At 41.6% G+C, this 26,328-nt stretch overlaps 1 protein-coding gene across 3 annotated transcripts in view; it reads left to right on the top strand.

Moving 5' to 3' along the window:
- The window catches only part of ecel1 (endothelin converting enzyme-like 1), a 55,827-nt gene that overhangs the window by 192 nt on the left and 29,307 nt on the right, over nucleotides 1–26,328 (top strand). The window contains exons 2-7 of one of the 3 annotated variants that reach the window (XM_086260716.1): nucleotides 7,791–8,001; nucleotides 8,124–8,996; nucleotides 9,941–10,009; nucleotides 10,497–10,607; nucleotides 10,737–10,829; nucleotides 14,668–14,792. In XM_086260716.1, the coding sequence (XP_086116842.1) occupies nucleotides 8,139–8,996; nucleotides 9,941–10,009; nucleotides 10,497–10,607; nucleotides 10,737–10,829; nucleotides 14,668–14,792 (1,256 nt within the window). In that variant the 5' untranslated portion in view covers nucleotides 7,791–8,001; nucleotides 8,124–8,138. Of the gene's footprint in view, nucleotides 1–7,790; nucleotides 8,026–8,123; nucleotides 8,997–9,940; nucleotides 10,010–10,496; nucleotides 10,608–10,736; nucleotides 10,830–14,667; nucleotides 14,793–26,328 lie in introns of all 3 variants that reach the window. The other 2 variants (XM_086260715.1, XM_086260717.1) reach the window with 2 other exon arrangements.

Genomic DNA, 26,328 nt, shown 5'->3' with positions numbered 1-26,328 from the left:
AGTCTGCGGATATCCACACCTCTAATGAGCGTTCTGAAACTGCTCCTCCCTCAAAGAGCCAGCCAGGGCGCACCGTATGTGTATGTGACGGCAGGCTGGGACCAGGGGGCTGGGTGGTTCTTATGATTCCAAATCTGATCATTTTGTGTGTTTTCTGAATTACGGAGAGCGAGGATAGGGCGGGAAAGTGCCACAGATTGACTTGGGAATCACGTCCAAGTAAGACACCCTTTCAGTGAGAAGTCTGCGCTTTCGCCATGCACGTGTGCTCCTAGTTCGCGGTGTGTCTGTGCGAACGTGGCCAGAAGTTTTGGTGGGCAAAAGTAAAAAGAGAGAAATTGATGCGCGAGATGCTGCGCGTGGAAGAGACTTTAATTGGCTGCTGACTGAGTGCGTTATTTTCCGGTCGAACGACGTGCGCTGGTCCGACAGGTCCGCGTGCCTCGCTGGCTCTAAATGCTGCCCGTATTTCCGGCTGAAATTAACAACGTGCACAAACTTACTAAGGAATAAACTTGGGAATAAATGACATGTGTATGCGTTCTCCTCGCGCACTCACAGCAGTTCATTCTGTGTCTTTACGCACTTTTTACTCACTTTTCGCAACGCCAGAAAGTTTTATTTGAATTAGCGCCTCTGTGCCAACAGCCACCCTGCAGACAGAGGTCTAAACATGAGAGAAACTGCTCTGCTCTGGTCAGAATTTTCCATCTAAAATCATAAAAAACATTTTAAAAAAATCGTTTTTCTATAATGAAAATCTGGCACCATGAAGCACGATTTAATTTATTTGTTTATTTATTGTAGTTTAATTCTTTAAAAATATTGGTTCTTGGTTCTTTTCAGCGAAATCCACCAAAACTGCCTAACTAATAAAATAAAGCAGATCAAATAAATGTTTGCCTAGATCAAATTAAAACTGTAATAATCCTGATGTTTGAACTGTAGTTTGGCACAGTGCTGGAAAAGGAGAGCCTGGGGACTCATTAAAGATAATAGAGTTACAGTATGTGAGCACTTCATTCCTGCCAATGTGTATGTGAGAGAGAGAGAGAGAGAGAGAGCAGGGGGTGGGGTGGGGGCTACTTAATTTTTCTTCAGGATGACTCAAACTCATCTGTTTTAATAATAAAATAAGAATAAGGAGCCCAGTGTGTTCCTTAAAAAAAAAAGTTCTCCAGTAAGTCTGATGTGGGACATTTACTCCGTATACACAACACACATAGTTTTTAAAAGCAGCACAAAGGAGGCTTTGCTTGGGTACATGTCTAAGTCCCGTTACACTGCAGGACCCTTGAGCTGTGTGTCCAAATCTGTAGCCCATACAAACGCACCGCAGCACTATACCCTTGCCTCTGGCGACCGGCGATAAGGCTGGCTTCCACGCTGAACCTTCAGAGCACCGTGAAGCTTTTGGGGCAGGCTCTGTGACCACTTTGATTAAGGGATAATAAGTCCATTTATAGAATGCTTTCAGGTGACGTAACTTTCCCGAGCAGAGATAAAAGTGGCGGGGAGGGGAGAGGGTGCCGCTAAGCTGTTATTTCTGGGCAACACTAAATATCCTCACAAACTACAGTGAAGGTGCGGCAGGAAGTTTGTTCTGTGTCAATTTGTATTAATATGAAGGCAAGGTGGGTAAAAAGCAGCATCCGGAGTATGGTTTAGTTTTGTGGAAGACAAGTATCTCAAAATCCTGTGCCAAAAAAAAGTTTTCAGCTAGGAAATGAATATGAGGGTGTAGCTCTTTATGTATTTGTCGGTGGGGTCACTATTTTGCTGCCATTTGTTAATGGGTGAATGCATAACACTGGCAGAGCCGGTATTTATGGTTTTAATCTTGATGGTCTTCCTAGCAATCGTTTAAGCAACTTCGCAGCTCTGATGCCAGCCGATGTTTGCCCCAGGTGACATTCCATCTCGCTAGCAGCAAATCTGTCTGCCTCCTTGGACCACGGGGAACACTTTAGATCTGTTGATGTGTTAGTACAGCTCATGCTGATACACAATGAGCATTTGATATACTCGTTTTAGGAAATGAGGAGTAAATAAATCTACACCAGTAAAATTGCCTGTCCACATTACTGAAATCAGTTAACTCACACCAGTAACTCCACATTCCAAGCCCAGTAGTACTTTGATCCATCTACAGTGGTGTGAACCTGACCCTGATATGATTGGAAGCCTCTGCTTATTGATTATGCATTGAGCTCCTCTCAAGGATTTATTATTAGCGGTGAGAAAAGCAATGGGAAGGTCCATGCAACCTTCTGAGTCTGCAGTTTGCTTAAAGGACAACTTCATAACTTTAAAATTGGCTCCGTGGTCCTGACAGTTCACCCATGAGGGCATTCACGGAACCGCAGTTTTATATGTAAACACTAGCACCTATACAAAAGCAGTTTTTTGTGCACACATCACTGAAGCATCTTTCTTACCAGCAAAACCTGGAATCAGAAACGGATCCACCTAAGTGCCGGGATATACTCAGTCAGAGTTAGTTTGTACAGCATGTTGCCTGGACACAGTGGAAATCAAATGTGTTCACAGCTGGCTCAAATCACCCTCAAAAAGAAGGAATAGACACTTAAAACAGACCTATTATGCTCGATTTAAACACCATGGTTTTATTCCTGGACTGTTAGAATTGCAAGATTCTGTCCTTTCTTATAAAAGACGTGCTTTTTTTTTTTTTTTTGGCCTTTTTTGGCCCCTCAGTTCCCAGTCAGTTACAGTAGGTCGCTGCCCCACCCTTAGCCTCAAAAAGGGATTTCTTCATCCCCACCACTGCAAAGTGCATGCTTCTAGAGGACAACAAGATAGTTGATGTGCTCTCTTTAATGTATCGTCTTTACTTTATATTATGAAGTGCCTTGGGACGAATGCTGTTACCTAAATGGAACTAGATTGAATTAAAGTTCAGATTAATCTTCAGCAATTTCATACTGGGCCTTGGTACATCCCCACAGTTCATCTACTCTCTGAAACACGCCATTTCTCAGACTGCTGGTTTACTTGTGGTTCCTAAGATATTTAAAAGTAGAATGGGAGGCTGTGATTTGCTGTGATTTGGCTCTTTACAAAAACTGAATTGAATTGAATTTTATCCCCTCTATCTTGAAGCTAAGAGTTGGAAGGAAGGTGGGTGTGACTTCTGTGCTCGTAGTTAGAGCTGTGTGCCTTAGATGGCCATATTAAGAAAAACCTCTCTCTGTGATGTCAAAAAGGTCCAAGTGAAGAAAAAACTGCCTGAAATGAGTGTTTTATAGAAAGTTGTAGAAATAGCTGTTTGGCAAATTTTGAAAACTAGAACTATAGTAGTTCTGACAGAATAAGCGTGTGTTAGCTTAATGTCCCCTTAAGTAAGATCCCAGTACTAGAAATGGTACCAGATCACTCTTAGAGAACCACAGCTATCAGAAAACAAAAGGCTATATTTTCCTTATAAGATTTAAGGGAAATATTTGACCAGTGACATGGTGCTATGCATCTGCATGGGTGTGCTTTTGTTACATGGATGGAAAGTGTGTGAGTGAGGAAAAAGAAAGGGTGTGTGTGTGTGTGTGTGTGTGTGTCTGCTGCTGTGTTAGTATACCTCTCAGATATTAGGCCCTGTCATGTTCGATAAATAGCCATTTATCACACATGCCTTTCTCTGCGATGGTACCCGCAAGATCCAATCCATTAGCCATAAGCTGGATGTCCACTCAGTGTGTGATGGTGTGTGTGCACATGTGAGTGTGTGTGTCATAATTTATTATAACGCGTAAGGAATTGTGACACAAAGAAGATGTGTATGTGTGTTCGTGTCTGTAGCTGAAAGAGAGAAGGGGAGAACTTGCAGGAGGAGATTGTGTGGTGTATAATTTTAACAATAATTTGATTTTATTTACATTATAATAAATTATGTGCATGAAGTGCAAGAGGGTAATAGTGATCAGTTACAGTTTTATAGATCCAGCATGTTTATGGTGTGCGTGTGTGTGTGTGACAAAGCAGAAGGTTGATGGATGATAAGTTACATTGATAGTGACACTGCACAGAGACACACAATACTTGGCTTTCACTTTCACCCTGTTTTTTCTCCTCTTTCAGCTCACTCTAGTTTGTTCACATCTCTGTGCACTGCACTAACCACCTGCCAGCTTTGCGCTGCACTAGAAAGATGTAAAGGCTGAGAGGTTGATGATATCCCCTCCAGCCCCCAGACAAGCTTTAGGGGTCATCTTTACCTTAGTAATATTTTCTGGAAATATTAGATTCAATTTCACTGTTATGCAGATGACACACAGCTCTATTTCTCTTCCCACTTCTGCTCACCCATCCACATCCATTTCTGAACATTTAAATGCAAGTAAAGTTTGGTTTACACACAATTTTCTTAAACTTAATGGTAATAAAACTGAACACCAATTTTGCACCGTCTAAGTCTTATAACTTTTTTAAATGTCTATTGATACCTCTGTCGTCATACCTTCCCCTCGGGTTAAGAGTTTGGGTATCATCCTTGACAGTAGTCTTTCCATCACGGCACATAAACAATATCACCTGGTCTGCCTACCTTCATCTTCACAATAATAACCCCTTTGTTCCTCACTTATTCTCCACAGCCATACCTGTCAATGCTCTTGTCACATCTCATCCTGGTTACTGTAATTCTCTTCTCCACAGTCTTTCTCATGAATCTCTCCATAAACTGCAGTTGGTTCAGAATTCAGCTGCCCACATTATATCCCGAACCAGAGTCACTGAACACATAACGTCTGTTCTTAAACAGCTCCATTGGCTTCCAGTTCACCTACACATTAACTTCAAGATCCTCCTTCTCACTTTCAAAGCCCTTCATAACCTTACTCCTCTATACTTATCTGATCTTGCTAATACTTACTCTCTAGCACACTCTGGTCCTCTTCAGCTTCTCTTTTGTCTGTTCCTTCTGCTGCATCTGACTGCCATGAGACTTAGAGCCTTTAGTTGCTCTGCCCCAAGATTTGAAACACACTTCTTCCAGATCTCCAAACCATAAACTGCCTCTATTTTTAAATCTCATCTCAGAACCTGTTCAGACTTGCATAGCCTTCATTGTAGCATGGCCTTTGTTACTGTGATCAGTTTTTTTTTTTTTAAATAATTTTGCTTTGTGATTTTATTTATTTGGTTATTATAATTGTATATATGGCTTTAAATGCTGTATGTATACAAGTTTACCTTGAGATGTTTGAAAGGCACGTACACATGAAATGAATCCTAATTATTAAATTGTTAGAAAACCAAAACATTTATGATTTTAACAAATGTAAAAAAAAACATTTATTTACCATCATGCACGTCAGACCAGCCACCAACCTTACATACAAGCTTTCAGAGTCAGGCTGTGCTGCAGGTAAAGCAGTTATAAAATAGGAAGTGTTCACAGCCACACTCAAAGGCAAAAGAAAAACGCTGTCAATCATAACGAGAGATATCATTGGGCGAATGACGCGCAACAACTCTGCTTCATTTTTCACAGCTTTTCAGCATCAATGTGAAGTGGATGTACACTTGTGCAAAAATTGTTAGACAGAAAAATGCTGGACAGGAGGATATTCACCTATTGAACATTTCTGATAAAGTACAATGTCCAATGTCGACTTTAGACCATCCCAGTAAACATTTTTCAAAACAATGTGTAAAACCAATCACAGGCTTTTGTCGTCACCAGTCAGTAGACAGAGGAGTGTAGCCAGATATTTTCCTCATGAGTTGGTACAGAAAAACAATGCTAAAAGAGAGTACTGGACAAAAGTTCCAAAATATGACTCCAAATAAATTAACCCTTAACTCTGGACACTGTGGACACTATGACCACATGTAAGGCTTTGTTTAGTCTTTGCTTTCCATTTTGCTATTTGGTGCTTGCTCCGATATCTTGCTGCTTCCTGCTACTGTCCCAAAGCATGAATCATACCTTTATTTAGAGTTATCCTGAATGCAGGCATAATCAGAAGTTAAGAGTAGATACCCTTCCAATAAAGATGGCTGTATTTGTTCAAACATGCAATTACTGAGACCGAAAGTCCACATCTCTGCAGTGATAGACAATAATGTTATCCCTGCACCGCGCATGCACACTTTCTACAGTATTGGGTTTTTTTTAGGCTGCCCTTTTCCCACTAAAACTCAACATTTGAACCAACTCATCATCCATCTGCCACAGAATGGGGAAAGCTATACACCTGTTTACCTATAAAGTCTTCTTTAGTTTATTTAAAAAATTTTGTCCTTCTTCCTTTTCTTGCTTTTTCTTTTCTTCTTGTCTACATACAGCATTCTTATAAGGAGAGCTGTTTAAAGTAATCAGTGCTGAAGTTTGCTATCCTCAGTGGAGATAACAGGGATCAATATTTACAGATAGCGTTCACAGCTTTCAGCAGGTCCATTGTGCCTAGCCACTAAAAAACAACCTCTGTCTCACTCTCACTCTCTCTCACACACACACACAGACTTGGGCACGCTTACAAGCTCCGATTGGGACACCATCCAAAAAACAATCAGTCAGTGTATCTTTCTAAAGACCGGTGATATAACTTAAAGGCTACATGTAGAACATAGCCAAAAGTGAAAAAGAATACATTTTAATGTGTTACAGAAATGCATGTTAAGAGCTTTATGAGTGTTTGTGTTAAAATTCAAATGCAGCTGCTCATCGTGTGAGAACTTGGTGTTCTTTTAAGTTCTCTGCAAAGGGTCTACCTTTTTTTCATAAACAGGAAGGCAGATTCAACACAAACATATATGATATCTGAAGTAACATTAAGAAAGAAAAAGACCTTAAAAGAAAATACCCTTCACTTTTACTTAGAATGACAAGAAACACTGGTCCACTCTTTGCTGGCGTATTAGCTCGGTCCACAGCAAGTCAGCTTGGCATGTGTGTGTGTCATCAGGTGATCAACTGTCCTTCTGCAGTAATAAATGTTTTGTGTCAAACTGGACTGACTCACCTATCTTTGTCCATCTGATGCTTAAATCTTTGTTCCAAGTCTTCTCCATTGATGTGTCACAAGTCGGTGGGGGGACATAGTTTCCCTGTGCGTTTACCATCACCAATCAATTCAACAACTTCAGCTGAAAAACCGACAGAGACAAAGTGGGGGAAAGTGTTGCGAAGCAGATGCTGTTTCTGTCATTCTCTGCTTTTGTACTTATAGATTCAATTTTCCGTTTTTCTGTCACCTTGTGTTTTACATTAACAAACAGGGAGTTGGCAGGCGTGTAAGTAAAAAAGTGACATGGAAACTGCATTTCTGCAGCTATATTAAGGAGGAAGGCATTTCCAATTCAGTTTTACTTCTTCAAAATGATCAGAAACATTGGTCTGCTCTTGGCAGGTGTATTATGATGGTCCACTCTTATACGTTCGGCAAAACAGAGGTAGTACATTTTATCTACCCATCTGCAATATAGTAAAATTTTACATCAATTCGGACTGAGATGGGCTACGTTATGGTGATTGCCACACCTATCTTTGCCCAGCTGATGCTCAAGTCTTTGCTCTCACTCGCCATTGATCTGTCCAAAGCCATAATTCAGTTTGGGAGGGGGGGCATCGTCTCCTTGTGGGTTGACTATCACCAATCAATCCAACAGCTTTACCTGACAAACAGACGGAGACAAAGTGGGGGGAAATGTGGCAAAACAGATGCTGTTTTGTCAGCCTGTGCGGCTGTTATCATGGATTCAATTTCCCATCTTTCTGTCGACTTACAGCCCTGCTCTGTCTCATTTATTTTTTATTTTTTTATCGACAGGTGACCTGTAACTGGTTGGAGAGAGAGAGAGAGAGAGCGGGGAGAGGAAAACAAATGGAAAGGGAGCAGAGGGGAGGAGAATGAGCGAGAGAGAGCGGGACCCGAGAGATTCCTTGTTAACAATGGAAGTCTCTTGCTCTGCTGGCTTTTGATTTAAAAAGAATAAAGGGGACTTTTCCTAAAGAAGGCCAACAGGATTATTTTGACATCAGTTGAGTGTTTTGCCCCATACAAGGTATTTATGCTTCTGCCTCGGTAGGAGCGGTCATAAAAGTACTCTGAACACAAAAATAACTCCAATTCCATCCCTTCCTCTTTCTCTTTGTTGACTAGAAACTCTACTTTAAGATGGAGAAGACGTACTCACTAACAGCCCACTATGATGAGTTCCAGGAAATTAAATATGGCGGTCGCTACAGCAGTGATATCCTCAGTAATGGTATGACTCTTCATTTGGGGGGCAGCTTGGACCGTCACATGGGACGAAGTCGGGGAGGGACCTGGTCAGGTGGTCGAAACAAAGATCCAGGGAGCACCGGCAACAGTGGGGGCCTCCCTCGATGGAGCCGGAGGGAAATCTGCCTCCTCTCTGCACTGGTCTTTGCTGCAGGCATGTGTGTCATCCTGGGAAGCATGCTGGCACTCAAGTACATTTCACTGGACGTCCACCAGGACATGCAGTGCCGTCAGGACTGCCAGCGGAAACGCTCCCTCCTGCGGGCTGCTCGTTTTGTTCAGGCCAATATCGACCCAACCATCCAGCCATGCCAGGATTTCTATTCCTTCGCCTGTGGTGGTTGGCTGAGGCGCCATGGCATCCCAGAGGACAAGCTCAGCTACGGCATCATTACTGCCATAGGAGAACATAATGAGGAGAAACTACAGCGCCTTCTGCTGGAGCCAATTCGGAGGCGTGGGCCCAACTCAGCAGAGCGTAAAGTCAAGGAGTTCTATCGATCTTGCATCAACATCCAGGAGATTGACAAGCTGGGGTCTGACCCCATGATGGAGGTAATAGACAGCTGTGGAGGGTGGGACCTGGTGGGGGCTCCCCCTGGTGCTGCAGGGTGGGAAAGGGAGGGTGCACCACAGAGACCGGACTTTAATGAGCTGCTCTATAGGACGCAGGGAGAGTACAGCACTGCTGTCTTCTTCTCCCTCACCGTCAATGTGGATGACAAAAACTCCTCAAGGAATGCTATCAGGGTGAGAACTTATGAGAAAACTCAGTCCATTTGAAAATGCTTGTTGTGTGAGTTTTTAATGGTATTAAAAAAATGTGGGGTTTTTTCCAAATACAGTGCAACAATGGCACAAAAGGTCCAATGGAAGTCTAAATTAGAGCTGAACTTGCCTCTTTACAGACATATTATTATCATTAGTGCTGTCGAAACTGGCCAAAGTCATATTAAATTATTTATTTATTAAAAAAAAAACTCTCATGGAATAAAACAATTTAATATTACATTATGTACACATGAGGGCAAACTAATAGAGCCAGGGATTAAACTACTCTCTTTCTCACCAATGGTGTGTTTTAAGGTAGCTGGATCTCGGCCCACAGCAAACAGCTGTTTCTACTTTGGCGCCCAGTATGGGGTAGATAGAACAGAAATCCAGTTTTACCTGTCAGACAGAGAGCCTCCAGCAGTGCTGCTTTTTTCTTTTCTTTTCTTTGGTTAATAATATTTTTTTTAGTATAATTTATAATTTTCACTTTCAAATGTCTAATTCTTTATTCTATTTGAAGTTTTTGGAAGCCCCTATTTTGACCCAGGATTCATGCATAGGTCACATGTTTAGATTTTAGTCAGAAGACTATAAGTGTGTGGAGAGTTTTGTTTAGTTTTTTTAAAACCAAAACTTCTGGATAGGATTTTCACAAAACCCAGTAATATTAGATGTCAAACATCTGCAGTTTAATAAAAGATGAATTACTCTGTGTGAATTATTCATTAAATGTTATAAATGATTAATGTTTAGCATACAGTGTGGAGAATAGTTTGTAAATGTTACCATTTTTTCAGAGTATCAAATATTAATCAACCCTTTGAATATGTACCAGTGGGGTGCTTAGTAAAACATATGACTACATGGCAGATAAAAACTCTCCTGAGCTTTTGACTGTATGTGTGCATATGTTGGTGCAGATTGATCAGGAAGGGCTCACACTGCCTGAAAGAAGTCTCTATCTGGGCCAGGATGAAGATAGTACAAAGGTGAGCTTTCTCCCTCTATTACCACCCACCAGTATCCCTCCACTTTTCCTCCTCCATTCCTTCTCCCTTCCTCTCATTACTTCCCTGATTCTTCTTCCTTTCACTGGCCTAAATTTCATCTTCATTTCATCCCACCTCCTGTTTGACCCCAACCATTGCCTGCCTTCTCGCTTCTCTCTTCTCTCCTTCCTACATCATCTTTTTCTTTTGCTTTCTTTTCCACTTCTCTTTGCCACCCTCCCTTCCTCTTTCCCCTCTTTCCCCCATCTTCTCTCCCTCAGTCCTTTCCTCCTTCTCTCCTCCTCCCATCTGCCCTATTGACTCTTCATTCGCTCTTCTTCATCCATCCACCTGTTTTCCTTTGTCACCCACTGTGGTGTTGTTGTGCTGTCCACTTTGCCACATGTCACCGCCGTCTCCGGACATTATTGACGATGTCTCAGCAGCACCTCCTGTCTATTAGCGCTGATATCACTCTGCTTCTCAGATCCTGACGGCATACAAGGGTCTGATGGAGCGCTTGCTGAGCATGCTGGGAGCTCACAACGCCACACAGAAGTCCACGGAGATTATACAGCTGGAGACCCGTCTGGCCAATGTAAGCTGATTGTGTGTGTGTGTGTGTGTATGTGTGTGTGTGTGTGCGTGTGTGCGTGTGTGCGTGTATGTGTTTCTTTTTTCACATGAGTGTGTGCGCAGTGCTGAGTAAAATTTCCTCTCTTTCCAGATCACTGTGTCAGAATATGACGACCAAAGAAAGGACATCAGCACCATGTATAACCGCATCACCCTTAGGCAGCTGCAGCGTATTGCTCCCAGCGTGAGTAGTGCACGTGCATGTACAACCAGAACACATACATATACATATATATATGTAGATATGTGTAGATAGATAGATAGAGAGAGATATCTATCTATCTCTCTCTCTCTATATATGTAGCGTAGTGGTTAAACTACACGCCTTTGGAACAGAGGATCGCAAGTTCGATTCCTGCCTGGGGCGTCTGTATCCAGTAAGGGTCCTAAGGCTAGACCCCCTATGCTAAGCAAGCCTACCGCAGACATGAGCGAGACAGATAAATATGAAGGCATGCCGGCTCGGACGTCGCCCGGATCAGCAAGGTCCGCGTCAGGTGTTGAGGAACCAGGGCACCCTGACGAAAAGTGGGCTACTGGAACAAGAAGGCATCGGTGGGCAAGGGACGAAAACAGGGCGTTGTTGGAATGCTACTACGCAAGTAACCCCGGCGGAAGGGGCTACATGAATAGGATGAGGGACCTATGGATATATATATATATATATATATATATATTCTGGGTCGAAGCAGACGTGATGGATTAAGATTTGAACTCCAACTGTGTCACGGGCTGCGACGGCAGACCGTGGAGTTGTAGTGAAAGTAGGGCCCAAACGCGAGACTTTTAGTGAAGGGCAGTGGATTTATTGACAGGGGGTGGAAAACACACAACTATATACAAAATCCAGGCATTGTGGTCCCGTGGCGATTCTCCCTGAATCCCACACAGTGCAGACGTCCGTGAAAGGTGAAAAGTGGCGACTCCAAAAAACTCCTATTCCCACACCGTGACTTCAAAACACACTCCGCTCCAGATTCCTGGTAACACAAACACATTAAGGTTAGCAGGACATCTATTATCTCGAAGGTTTATACAAAAGTCCACGGCTGTACTGACGAGTTCTGACTCAAGGATCCAGCGTCGGCCTCCGCTCCCTTGACGAGCGTAATCTGCTGCAGCTGGCAGAGGAGGGCGAGCGGCAGGTGTAGCTGTCTCTAGAGCAGAAACACTTCCGGGTTCGCAGTCTCCTCAGCGAACCAAAACATCCAGAAGCTCACACGGAGAAACCAGGAGAAAAAAGGAGAGAAAACCAAAACACCACACAGAAAATATAAACATAAACATACACTAAAATACATGAGCCCTGGGTCCCTAGACCCAGGCCATGACAAACTGAGCATTTTAAGTAGTGTGGCGAGTGTGTGACTGTGCAGCCAGAGTGTGTGTGTGTGTGCTTGGGGAGGGTCGGTGCAGTGAAGCACTACATACACACAGATGTACACATACACACTTAGACACACACGTACATAGACACACCGAGGCCTAAGTGACTCACAAAAGCTGTCCCCCCTGCAGGGGTAGACGAGCAGATTGAGGGACACAACGAAAGAAGAAGGTAGAAAGAAAAGGAGAAAACCGGGTGGTGTTTTGGGGTTGAAGTGAGGGAGGGAGGTGAGAGGAAAGGGAAAGACACTGGAGACAGCGGGAAAGATGGAGAAAGAGAAGGAGGAAGCTCTTCTGTGAAGCAGCGTGTACAGTGACAGAGAATCCTCACTATGTTTCATGGCTGAGGGATGGCTGAAGGGGGAAGCTGGAGAGATGGAAACTGGACATATACTGAGAGGGAGATGAGCAGTTTGAGTTTTAGTTTCTCAGCCAAAAAAAAGAAAGAAAGAAACTCCACACACAGTTTGAACTTGAATGTGGATAAAAGGGGTGTGAGAGATGCTGAGGAGAAAAAAGAGGGACACATAGGAAGAAGCATATTAGAGGCTTGAGATTCGATCAGAGGCTGCTGCTAAATCACTTCAGTGTTTTGTAAGAAAAAATATTTGCTTTTGACTGGATCTGGAGTCCAGTCTTATGTTTCTTCAGTTTTGCTGCAGACATGCAATGCAACATTACACATTATTCAACAGCTGACAATAGTGATGGCAAGAAAAAAGTGAATGATGGGCGATGGGGATCCTGCATTTTATCTTCACAATCTTAAATCCCTGGACCGCCAGAGTGCCCCATGTTTTATGTATGTTTTACATCTGTTGCCACAGTAACCTTTTTGGTTAGTGACCTCATCTGTGATGTTGCAATAGTGAATGGAGTCTAGAATTCCATCCGTCCATTCATTTCACCACTCCAAGAAAGGGTCGCAAAGACAGCCAGGCCTCCCTCTGCCTTACTGCCACCTCTAGCTCCTCTGGGATACCACGGCATTCCTGAGCCAGGCAAGAGAAATAATCTCTCCAGGTGTCTAACTGGGGTCTGCTCCCAGCTGGACATGCCTGAAACACCTTAATTTTCAGAGGTGTCCTAGTCAGATTCCTCACCTCAAGTGGCTCTGTGTGATGCAGAGCAGCAGCAGCTCTTCCTTGAGCCCCTTCCAAGTCACTGAGCTCATCACACCACCTCTAAGGGTTTGCATATATCTGCACTGTTTTTCTTTTAGTCACTACTCGCAGCTTCCAGCCATAGGTGAAGGTAGGTATGTATACCGAGCATTGGACCAGGACTAGGTTTTACTTAGAGAACTGTGTTCAGTGTTGGTGTTTGGTTATGTGCTAGGTATGGGCTTCCCAAACTTACATCCTATTAGTATGAACTAAATAAGGTTTTTTTTTTCATATATTTTATTGCCAAAAGTATTCACTCACCCATCCAAATCATTGAATGTGTTCCAATCACTTCCATGGCCACAGGTGTATAAAGTCAAGCACCTAAGCATGCAGACTGCTTCTGCAAACATTTGTGAAAGACTGGGTCAGTCTCAGGAGATCAGTGAATTCCAGCGTGGTACTCTGATAGGATGCCACCTGTACAACAAATCTAGTTGTGAAAATCCCTACCACTGTTATTGGTATAAATAGAAGCAACTGGGAATGACAGCAACTCAAAGTGGTAGGCCATGTAAAATTATAGAGTCAATGACTAGAGACCTCCAAACTTAATGTGGCCTTCAGATTCTCTCAAGAACAGTGCATAGAGAACTTCATGGAATGTGGTTCCATAACTATGGATTAAGAAAAGGATGTCACTCAAGTTTATATGTGTATGAATGCAGACAATCGAATACTTTTCATAGGTATAGTTTAGCAGTTAGCCATTATAAAGTAGTCAAGTGGCCTCTTTTCAATTTGTTTGGTTTGGACATGGTCAGTAATTCCCCAAAACAACACTTAAATTTATTAACAATGTTTCACCATGTTTGAAACATTAGTCAGTGTTTAAAGCACTTGGTTGGAGCAATACTTTATTGCTGTACTTTTACTGTACATTCATGATGGATGCTTGATCGCATTTGACAGTTATACTTCATTTGAAAGAAACTGTTTACAGATAGAGAAGCATTTTCATCTTAGCTTCACTACCTGCACCAGAAGGCCCAGATTCCCTTTGAAATTCCACCTTGTTTGCTTGGTACTGCTCAGTCTGGAGCTTGCTGAACTGGGCGTCAGTTTGGTCAGCTTGGAAATGTTCAGTAACCACCAAAATACATTTCATTGCAATGTTGACCCTGTGCTAACTTGCATATGACAAATAAAACTGAAAACTGAAAACAGTCACCAAGCAACTTCTTTTCTTCTTTTTGCCTAAACCTAAATATTTACCATTAACCATTTACCTACAGCATATATCCAGTTACCAGTATAGGTTCTAAGAATAGGAACAAATTATTTAGATGGTTGTTTAGGTTGACTGGACTGAGTTGCTGATACAGGCCTACTTTGATTTTGAATAGCAATAGTCCCGTAGATCATACTATGTATTTATGCATAGTATGATCCATTTATCCAATTTTTTGTCTCTTAAAAGGTTAAACTGTATGATTACATACAATCTAAACCACCCTCTTGTTATTGCAGCTTCATTGGAAACGTTTGCTGGACAGAATTTTCCATGACAACTTTTCAGAAGATGAAGAGATCGTGGTGCTCGCCACCGATTACATGCAGAAAGTCTCTGAAATCATCAAGACCACTTCGAAGAGGTAAAGAAATCAGAGGCATTGGTGCAGGGTGAAGGTTGAGCGTGTGGAGCAGGTAGAGAAAGATGAAGGTGCTGAAATGTATGGAAAATCAATGAGATTAGACGCATGCATTTTAGAAGTGGTACTTTGAGAGTATGAGTAAGCGTTTTAGTTTGAGGTAGTTCTAAGTGTGTGTGTATATGTGTGTGTGTGTGTGCGTGTGTGTATCTGTGTGTGGGTTGCCTTTATTTGAGTGTTGTCACTATAGTTTGGGCTACAATGCAGTGTCACAAGGTGTATGGATTGGTTTTTGAGTGCTGCTGTGCATGTATTTGTGTACACATTAATGTGTGTGTGTGTGTGTGTGTGTGTGTGTGTGTGTGTGTGTGTGTGTGTGTGTGTGTGTGTGTGTGTGTGTGTGTGTGTGTGTGTGGGGAGAGTCACTGTTGAGTGAACTTCCAGTTCTACTGCAGCTGATTATTATTGATCTACCCCCACACCTTTCTACCTCCTGCAGTCTCAGACAGACGCAGACGCACATGGATGGACACAAACACACATAAGCACACACACACACACATATATATATATACAGAAACACACACTCTTTCCTTTCCCTTCTTCTTCCTGACAGACTCCAGGGGAGGCCTTAGAGGGCTGCTGTACGTCAGGATGTGTGTTACAGCCACTGACAGCTCGCCAATAGTCTCTGTGCTCTACACAAATACACAACAGCCCCCAGCCCTCATGCACAGCTGAATGGCTGGATGACTGGCGGGTGGATTACTTGCTTGTCATTTATGTCTGATACAGGATGCATGTCTGTCTGTCCAGCAACATAAATGTCTGAGTAAGTGGCAACGTAACTTACTCAGACATTTTGGTAATTTAATGACTCACCACTTCATGAAGTTGCGAGGACATTCAGTGCTGCTCCTTTATTACCACTGTTCACTGTTTCAGATTTACAAACTTTGTGACATTGTATTGTGAAACCTTTGATTGATTTTGTGCAAGTCATGGGCTTCACGCTGGTGTAATATTGATCAGTCTCACACAAGATTTGTAATCAATTGAAAAGTCAGACTGTAACATGTCTACTTTATTAGAGGTCATGGAGTGACATTGAAATAGTAACAAAAGTCAGCATTTCCACAGGGGTTGTGTTGGTCACAATGTCATATTGTCATATTGTCATACTATTCATGAAGCTCACAGATCATAATGTGCAATATTGACACTATGGTGGAAATGACTGATTGCTTTTGTTTTCTCAATTACGTCCCACTCAGTGTAGGTTTATTACCCAATTAATAGATTTTCTTTGCTTGTTAATCGGAATGAGAACAATACAATTCAGCATGAGTGTTTTTCAAAGTGAAGACCAAATTTCCTACAAGCCACACTTTGAATATCTGAGTAATTCCTCTGAATAACAGAGAGAGCTTGATCTAGTTGACTGTCCAGCTTTACGTAGATCTGAATTTCTCTGTCACACAAAGCTTTTTAGTTCTAGTCTGTATTAAGGCTCATTTGCTAATGATTGTGTGATTTGTCATTAAAAAAAAGAAATGCTGAAATAACTGACTGTGGTACAGTTTCAACCCACCCAGCTTTGTTACCTTCAACAGAAAACTTTTGCCCCCTGGAAGAATTTATAACAGATCTTAGGATATATTACATAAAAAATTCAACACAAAGTGCAACTCTACAAACAAGTAATTAGCTATCTGACATCCTGCAGCTTGGTATAATTATTAAAGTTTGCAATTACAAATCAGAATTGGTATGTATAAGGGGAATTAACCAATGCAAATTTGTCAGAATGTTATATGATGTTATAATGCCTAAAAGAACTGCTAGTGTTAGTATAGTTACTGAATAATAGTTATTCTTCAGTGACTTCAGCTCTTTAAGTGTTTTTAAACAGCAATATATACCAATCACTCATTTTACTGTAATCTGAAAAAATCACATTTTAATATTCAGACTGTACAGAACATTCTGGACACACCCGGCTGAAGGTACAGATGAAGCGCAGATGTTTGACAGATGGCAACTGCCTACATTAAACAGACTGAAAGGAAAGCCTGAGTTTCACTGTGAGCTTTGTATCACTCAGCACTGGTGATTTTTCAGTGGGCTAAAGCAGTCAGTTAGACGAGTGATGAAACATTTCTCCCACTGAAAACGTGACATCCAGATGAACAGAATCAACTTCCTGGGATTTCCTTACTTGGATGATTGAGCACGTATCAAGACATTTTGCTTCACTTTGGCAAGGACTGCCTAAAGCTGGTACATGAGTATGAGCATACGGCATGTAAGACGGCAGACTATAGCTACCACCTGAGATCCAGTCTCAGATGCAGACAGTGTGGGATTGCTCCTAAAAGTCTACACTGAGATCATCTGTCAAGGGCCACCAAGCTAACAAAGTCCTCCAGAAGGCACAGAGTCAGCTGCTAAATGAGCAGGTGAGACTAACTAATTTCTCCATTGATCAGGTGATGTGTTCAATTGAAAGAGGAACAGATCCATCAAAGACTTATATTACTCTTCAACAGGTGCTCAAATTTACCAGGAAGGGTCATTTAGCACAGAAGGAAAAGTGTAAGACCGGGCAGGATCTAGCTGTTGGGCACCAGAAACATCAGCATAGAGTAGAGAGTTTCCTTAACAACAAGCCACAGGGGTAGTGGACAAGTGGGTGAAGAATTTGTCTGACAGCAACTCACTCAGGTAGAGAAAGACATTATTCCTAAGGGGTCGAACTTTGCTCTCATGTAGAGGCAAATATGCTAGTAGAACTGATCACAGCCACAGAATCAAATATAACAAATAACAACACTGTAGATGCAGATACGAATGTTAAAGTAGAGCGATGGCGACAACTGCAACTGTGGATGAAAGCTTTAGCCTGTCCCAGTTATACAAAGCCTCCAGTGTCCAATATCAGCATCAAGAAGGCACTCACATCACACCAAAACATGGGTGCGCCATGGGTTCCCCAGTATCACACATTGTGGTTAACAGTATATGGAGACAGTGGGGAAAAGGCTCTGTTACCCCACCGAGTGATCGGTTCAGGTATGTTGATGGCACCTGGGTAACAATCAAATCTATGGATTGGGTGTACCACAATTCAAGGTTCACATTAACTTATGAGCAAACACATCAAGTTCACCACAGAAGATATGAAAAATGACAGGCTAGCATTCTTGGACTGTGAAATTTCCATCGGTAATGGGGGACAAACTCAACCTGTAAGATAATGCATTGCATAAACATCAGTATTTACCGTTTAACTCTCACCATCCACTGGAACACAACTGTGTGTCATCAGGACACAAACACCATCCCCACAGACACAGCAGCCATATTAAAAAAGGCCCTGAATTCATGTAGCTAATCCAGCTAAACATTTATCAAAGCTGCGAAGGCACCTAAAGTATGCTCCAGGCAACCCAGAAGAGAATAAGGACAATTGCTGTCTAGGCAAAAACCACTGGTGATCCCTTATGTGTCAGGTGTACAGCTGAGACACTTTTTTTTTTAAAACACTGCATCTCGGTGGCTTTCAAACCCCAAAACACACTGCGCCAAAATTTGGTCCACCTCAAGGATCGAGTCCCCTGGGACAAACAGAGTTGCCTGGAGGATGGCCGTGAATTATACATCAGGGAACCCATACAACCTCTGGGAGCTACAGAAGAGCTACCACAGTGGGCTGGGACTCTGTGGTCTATTTAAACCTCCAGGCCAGTGGCCACTTGTTTAATAATGAGCATGTGCACATCCTGGAGGGGAAGGAACACTGGTTTAAATGAGAAGTCAAGGAGGCCATTTATGTGAAAATAGAATGACCATTCCTGAATCGAAGAAGATCTTACACCATGTTACATTGCTGTGATTGCAGCCATTCCCTAACTCTGTGAGAACAATACTTATGCCCATGGATGGTCGTGACAATTTACATATTAATGATCATGAAGCTGAGCTCACAGCTAATCGTATCCATTATGCAACTGCACCATTTATGAGGCTGGGGAAACCTGCAGCCAGCTGAGGCTGAGTGATGAAATGTTTAACATACCGAAAGCACTACGTCCTGATGAACAGAATCAACTTTCTGGGGTCAGTGTGCTAATGTTTTCCTGTTTTTCACAGCAAAATACAACCATCATTTAAACAAAAATGCAAGTTTGTTTTATTTTGGGGACTTCTTCAATGTAACAGCTACAGAAGAAATCTTCTGATAAGTGATTATCACAGAAGAATTTTACTCAATTCCTAAAGAGTATTTTGGGATCTCCCACTGCATCCAGACATTAGTGTTCTGACATGCACCTAGGTCGGGTGATTTCTAGACAAATACAAACACCATGATGTATTTTTTGCTAGACTGTGCTGCAAAAGCGTAGTGTAGCTTGAGGTAAGACACAGAGTAGAAAAGATGAATGATTGCTGGGCATTTTTTAAATGCTTTTACTTAAGTTATTGCTGGCTTTTAATTCCCTTTTCATCCATTTTAAAGGATTTAAATAAAGGTGATTGTTCACTTTTGTGTTATCCCTGCTTACTTTCATTAGCTTCTGAATGACAGGATGTGTTGCTGTGATTTAGTCCAAGTGCCATCAGTGAAAGCATCTCCTCCATATCACATTTTGTCAATTCATCTGTTTTTGCTCCACTTTTTAAACAGGTTCTTTCCTATTATTTCACAAAGTCTTCTCTTTGTGAAATAATCACAAGACTGTAAGCTTTATATCTTTAAGGGATTCCTAACCCTTACCATTACCATTGCCACCATCACATCCATTAGCACCACCAATTCATGTCTCTTCGGGTTGCAGACTCCAGGTTTGATGCTCTGTCTCTTCCCTTGTTGTTTACCAATCTTCTCTTGTAGTGGTACGTCCATCTATCCCCCCGATGGCTTTAGTAACAGATTCTGCACAATGTTTCAATCATCCTCTCCTTCTGTCTTTTGTTCTCTCCACCAGTGACTATCTGACAGCCTGTGTTTTCTCTCTTTTATCACTCATGCACGCAGTCAGCTATAACAATCGGCAGATATAGGCTTTAGTGTGGAGCTGCACACCTTATACTCAATACATGCAGTATTTATCCCGGTAAACCTGCCTGCAGTTCATCCTCTGCTTGTTAAACTGACTGGTGTTTGGGAACACTGTGTGTAAAGGGACCCATTATGCTCATTTCTTACTGTAGCTTTTTTATTCTCGAACCACATTTGAGAAGCATGGTTCACAGTTCAAAAAAATACTATTTTACGTTACACTGGCTTGTATGTGGCCCGTCAGTATACCCGCTGTCTGACAAGAAGTTTTAGCTCCTCTTTTCTTTAAACTCAGCCTAATACCTAAACCTACTCAGTAACACTGATTTTAAAATGGGGGCATCGTGGTGATATAGTGGTAGCACTACTGCCTCAGTGCTAACCACTCTGGCACCTTCTCACAGCAAAAAGGTCCTGGGATCGAAACTACCTACTGGCTGATTGCTTTCTGTGTGGAGTTTGTATGTTCTCCCTGTATGGTAGATGGGATAGGCTCCAGCCATCCAACAACCCTGAACTGGATAAGAAGAAAAAGACAGAATCTGAAATGTTAACTTTTCAGTTCCATTTGTACGCGTGAAAAGAAATTTTGATATGCTGTTCTCACTTTGCCACAAAGGAGAAACAACCTTCGGATTCAAAGCAGTCTGAACTGCTTCCATTTAAAACCAAAGATTAAAACCTCTCACACATGTGGCCTAGCCCTAGATGACACGCTCACTCCAGTCCTCCACCTCACCACAAGTGCCATTTATTAGACTGCATTGAAGTCAAACTAATATTTCTAAACTGTACTAGTGAATTTTGCCCATTTTGCACACTGATGACCTTTAAAACACTGCAGTCTGTTTCTGATAGGGAAATAGATGTTAGATAAGCATAAAACCTATGAAATAAATATGTATCAATGGGAATTATTCAACTAACTTGGGTTTGTTTTTGTTTTTTAGACATTTGACTTACGAAGGTTTTCGGTTTTAAATAAAAAGCAATAGTAAGATTTCCTAAATCAATCAAACTTTATTGTAACTAGGCAGTTTAGCATTGCTCTTTCACTGAGTTTTATGCTTGATTGCAGCCAATATTTATATTTCATTTGAAAGGTAAAAGCTTCAGTCTCAGATGAAGCAACGTTTTTATCTGTCCAGTAAGTTTAGTGTACCCTATTTAAAAAAACAAATCCTTTTTTTAAATTAATTTCATTAATTTCATTTAATACAATAGCATGGAGCTGCAGATGGACTCAAATATCATAGAGCCATCCTGACGAATTGTCAAAGTTATTGTCACAGATTTTAGAACACCTATTTGAGCATTTATTGACGGGTTTTAACTAAAAGTGTAAAGAGAAGTGTGACGCAATATCCCATATATATATTTCCTTAAACGTAAACGTTTTTCTGTATTTGCGTCATGATACTGGCTTACAAAAGATTTTACTCTTTCCATTCGTAATAGTTGTTTCATATATTCTTTTCTTTTCTTGGCAGATATAGCCTTCCTTGCACCAACAGTGGTAAAAATTTGAACTCTTCCGTTTCCCCCTCTCCCTCATTGTGTCAGATATTCTTCTTGTTTCTTCTCCCTCAACAAACTTGTTTCTTTCTCCCAACTCTCGTCATCTTTCTCCATCTCCTCCTCTCTCACTGTATCTGTCTATCCCACAGCTCAGTTTCAATCCATCAACACCTCTCGCTCTCTTTTCTCTCCATCTGCACGTCATCCATGGTCCTCGAATGATCCTACCTGTACCACCAAGTCTCTCACTATCTTTCTTTCTTTCTTGTCATCTTCCTCCCACCTTCAGTCCATCTCAGGTTCTGTCTCACAGGAAATTCATTATTAGGTTTTAAACAAAGGTGGATGGTGAGCTATTCGATTTCTTGAGGGATGTTGCTCATTAGCATAACTTATGAAGACTTGCTTCCACATCAAGAGGTCTTTCCAGTTTTGCACACATGCTTCAAAATAAAAATTACCGATAACATGAAGGTGAAGCTAAACTTCCAATAATTCAATTCAATTCAATTGAATTTTATTTATATAACGCCAAATCACAACAAAAGTCGCCTCAAGGCGCTTTATATTGTACAGTAGATACAGAGAAAAACCCAACAATCAGATGACCCCCTATGAGCAAGCACTTTGGCGACAGTGAGAAGGAAAAACTCCCTTTTAACAGGAAGAAACCGCCGGCAGAACCAGGCTCAGGGAGGGGCGGGGCCATCTGCTGCAACCGGTTGGGGTGATACCAGTGATGTCACAATAACCAAAGGTGCCTATTAACCAATTAATATAGGAGTCATCGTCCTTGCTAGCAGAGCTATGTAGGTTTACCTTAAATACGCATATTAGCATGTTTTGCAAAATACTATCATAAGAAAACAGCGCTGCTTGACATTGCAAACTGAATACTTCTAAATGATGGAATTTTAACATAAACTATCATACGGCTAGTTTACAGTGTTCTAGAGGAACTTTGTAATGTAATGTTATTAGCTGACCACTGCTAAGTGCTAAGTAACAGGCTAATAAAATGTCCTAATTTTATTCACCTTTCCCGCACAGTCTGTACCAGACAACATGTAATATTTTTGAGATACTTACATTAAATTTCCCATAAATTGATCCAAAAGGTACCAACTGTACTAAGGCTGTCGAGAGGCCCACTTCACTCTCCAGGAATTAACAGAAGCAAGGCCTCAGCTGTCTGGGTCAGCATGTTCCCAGTCAGAGTGACCCTAAATTAAAGCCTTAATAAAGTTGGATCAGCTGCATCATACAGAAGGGCCAGTCTATTCATTAGTGATGGGTCGGTCGCGAACGAAATGGCTCTTAGAGCCGGATCTTTGACGTGAACTAGGCGAGCCGGCTCCTTATCGCGAGCCGGAGGGGGGTTTGTTTTTTTTTTCTTTCTCTCACCCTCTCTCTCTCGCACTTTTTTTCCGCTTCACTCAGCATGCGAGCCTTGTGCTTTACGCTGGGAAGAGGGGGGAGGGGCGGTAGTTACACTCAGTAGCACAGGAACAGAGCAGGAGGGAGAAAGAGAGCCAGGGACAACAGCGTAGAAAGGTATAGTTATCATCCACAACTATTTTCAGTTGCAGATGATAAAGGATGTTCAGTTCATGCTAGAAATGTGTTTTGGAGTTTGTATGTGCTTTTTGGAGTTTGTACGTGTTTTGTCTCTAGGGGCCACCGCATATATTTATATTAGAGATGGCACGATACCACTTTTTTATGTCCGATACCGATACCGATATCACAAATTTGGATATCTGCCGATACCGATATGAATCCGATATAGTGTGTTTTTTAATCAATAAAACGTTTTTTTTAATATGCATTTTGTATAAGTTTATACTCAAGTTTAAATAAATAACAACACTAAAGCTATTCTGTTATACCTGTATGTAAAAAATACACTGCACCCAAAATATTTCATAGTTCAGCAACACTGATCAATCTAATAAACTTAAACCTACTCCATCCTCCCTATTCTGGTATTTTAAAGAGTACTTAGCAGAAATATTAAGCAACCTAACTAATAGGGTTGCAAACTCCCAGCAAAAAAAAATAAGGAACCACCCTCCACCTCCTGATGCTTAATCGATGTAATCAAATTTAATTTGATGCAGGGGGAAAATGCACAGAAATAAATTATTTTTCAAGAATAATTAAATAGATTCAACATCTTTCTTCAACAGAATTGCAGACTGCACAGATGGTACCTTCCTAAAGGAAAAAGTACTATAGCTTACTAGGGTATATTAGACTTAATAGTTACTATGTACAGTAATGGACTTCTATATATCTTACATCAGATTAAAACTTTGGGTGTAAGAGTCAGATAATTATTTATTAAAAGCTCGACATTTTAAATGAGAATAAGAAAGAAAAGTATGTCTTTGTGCCCCCTTTTCCCTGTTCATGCCCTATCGGCCCCCCTGGCTAAACTTTGCTAGATCCGCCCCTGCACAGTTACCAGCCGTCAGCTACGTAGAAAAAGATCCTGGTTTAGAAAGTAATATTAAATAAATTCTAACAACAGCTTATCAAGCTTAAACGTGCTGCTGTTGTTCAGCTGCTGGTTTCCTCTTTCTGGTGAGAAGTGGGCCAAAAACAAAGAAGAGAGACGGACTCACGACAGAAAAGCCGATCAGCTGATCATTAAGCAGTTTCATGATTGAAGTAGCAGCAAGAAGAGGCAGTCGCTCCATATATCGGTTGTTAAGCTTAACGTGGGAATGCTTTACAAACATTCAGAGATGAACTTACACAGTTGCTTTACTTCTCTCTGGGATAACTTCCTCGGAGATGAAATGCTGGTGAGGCTACAAATACACACAGCCGCTCTATCACGTGATGCATACTGCTGCAATGTGCTACGTTTATGAGCCGAGTTACGCCGTGTAGCAAGTTTTGTGAGGTGCTTTTTTGATATTTAATGGATCGGAATACATTTTTTATTTCTCGCCGATATTCGATCCAGTAATTTGGGTCAGTATCAGACCGATACCGATACGTAATATCGGATCGGTCCATCTCTAATTTATATATAAACATATATAAATAAAACCACTTTTTTCTTTACATTAGTAATTCCTTTTGTGCATGATTTTATATTATTGTTAATAATAAATTAATTAAAGCAACAAAACAACCTGAAGAGCCGGTTCGTAGCCGAAAGAGCTGGCTCTTTTTAGTGAGCCGAACCGAAAGAGCCAGTTCTCTAAAAAGAGCCGGAAATCCCATCACTACTATTCATAGAGACCAAATAAACATGCTTTTTATTGCTGTTAATTCTGTGATTTTAACATGTCAGTGGTTGGGGATTGACTTGCTTTTGGAGCCAGCCTTAAGTGGCTGCTCCAGACAGAAACTGCAGTTTTTGGCACCTCTTTGTTGGCTGCATTCTCAGGCAAGAGGGGTGCCTTTTATGTACAACACACATTTTCCACCTGCTTTCTGTGTGAAGTGCTTGATGCAAAAAAAAAAAGAAAAAAGTATAGACTAGTTCTGGATGTGTATTCTTTCTATCAGCATGTATTGACGCTATCCTACAAAATTAAGGTTAAGGTTTGCATGAACAGGGTGATTCCCATTGCAGAATTAGTGTTTCAGTCCATCTCAGAATTCAAATAAGTACCATAATGCATAATGTGGGAAAAGAAAACAGAAATATAACCTTTTTCATCGCAGTTGTAGTAAGAAACTTCTCCCTCCAAACATGTGTTTCCTGTCAACTACCACAGAGTGAAATAGGTTAGCTCCACACAGCAGGAGTAAGAGGTCATGGCGGAGGTGCTGGGCAGTTGTCATCATCCTGTAGAGCAGATGGAGGGCAGGTTTGGTTTCTCGCAAGGCCACTAATGGATCACTTAAAAAAACAGAAACTATTTTGTTCTCTACTGGATTCTATCACTTACTAACACACAGACACACACACAAAGGAAGAGCACAGGCTGACATTCATACAAATACAAAAAAAAACCAAGCAGGATAGTTTGGATTCTTGTTAAAGTCAAGGAACTGAAAAAAATACATTGAGAGGTGAAAAGGTCACAGGCGAAGAAGGAGATGGCACAGACAGGTGCTTGAGCCGCCTGTAGGATGACAGGATGGCTGGTTAAAAATTAATGAGTCACCCTTTCTTCGTTTTAACACCCTGCTTTCTTTTTGTTCCTCGCTCTCTTCCTTCCATTTTATTCCTACTTTCTGTTTCCACCACTGCTTCTTTCCTTCATCAATTATTTTTTATCTCTGACTTTGATTCCTTTTCTTTTGCTTCATTTACTTCCAGACAGTTTCCTTTTTTATACTGTCTCCAAAGTTGTTGTTTTTTTAAGTTGCATCTGCCTGTCACTCTTTACCTTCCTTCCCAGGTGTTTCCATCTTGCATACTTCCTTTATTGCTCTTTTTCCCTTCCTCCTCTTCACCTTAGTGGTTTCAGGTTGCTACTGACAGCTCTCACTCTCTCTTTTTTTTGTCCACTGCCAGTTTTGCAAGCCCTCCATCTTTACAGGCAGCTACAGCCAAGGTCCTTCTCTTTATTCTTCTTCTCTTCCATGTTCTCACATTCAAAGTCTTTCTCATCATACAAATCTACTGACAAGAGCAATCACACTTGCATGTCTCCTCATCCTTCATCCACCCTTCTCTTCTTCTTCATACTCCCTCCATTGCATGTGTGTATGTGGTCCCCACGCACAGTGGCAACTGCAGCCAATCCCATTAGCCAGATGAGCAGGCCTCCAATGAAGGGGAAAGCATAATGACAACACCAGCGTGTCTCTCTCTCACACACACACACACTCCTCCCTTGCGGCTCCCTCTGTCTGCTCCGTCTGTTCATCTGTCACTCTTGAGGGCGTGTGTGTGGGAATCCGGTTTTGTTTGGGATGTGCAATTCGAAGGCGAGCGGGAGAATCTGTCATTTTTTTGTGCGTTTCAGCACACAGAAGTGGGGCAGCAGC

The sequence above is a fragment of the Aulonocara sp. 'chitande type north' Nkhata Bay genome, linkage group LG14 (assembly GCF_057382095.1).
Source record: "Aulonocara sp. 'chitande type north' Nkhata Bay isolate Kocher_YH1m ecotype deep benthic linkage group LG14, A_spYH_male_GT1.1, whole genome shotgun sequence".
Taxonomy (NCBI): Eukaryota; Metazoa; Chordata; class Actinopteri; order Cichliformes; family Cichlidae; genus Aulonocara; species Aulonocara sp. 'chitande type north' Nkhata Bay.
This window is presented reverse-complemented; position numbering and strand designations above follow the sequence as displayed.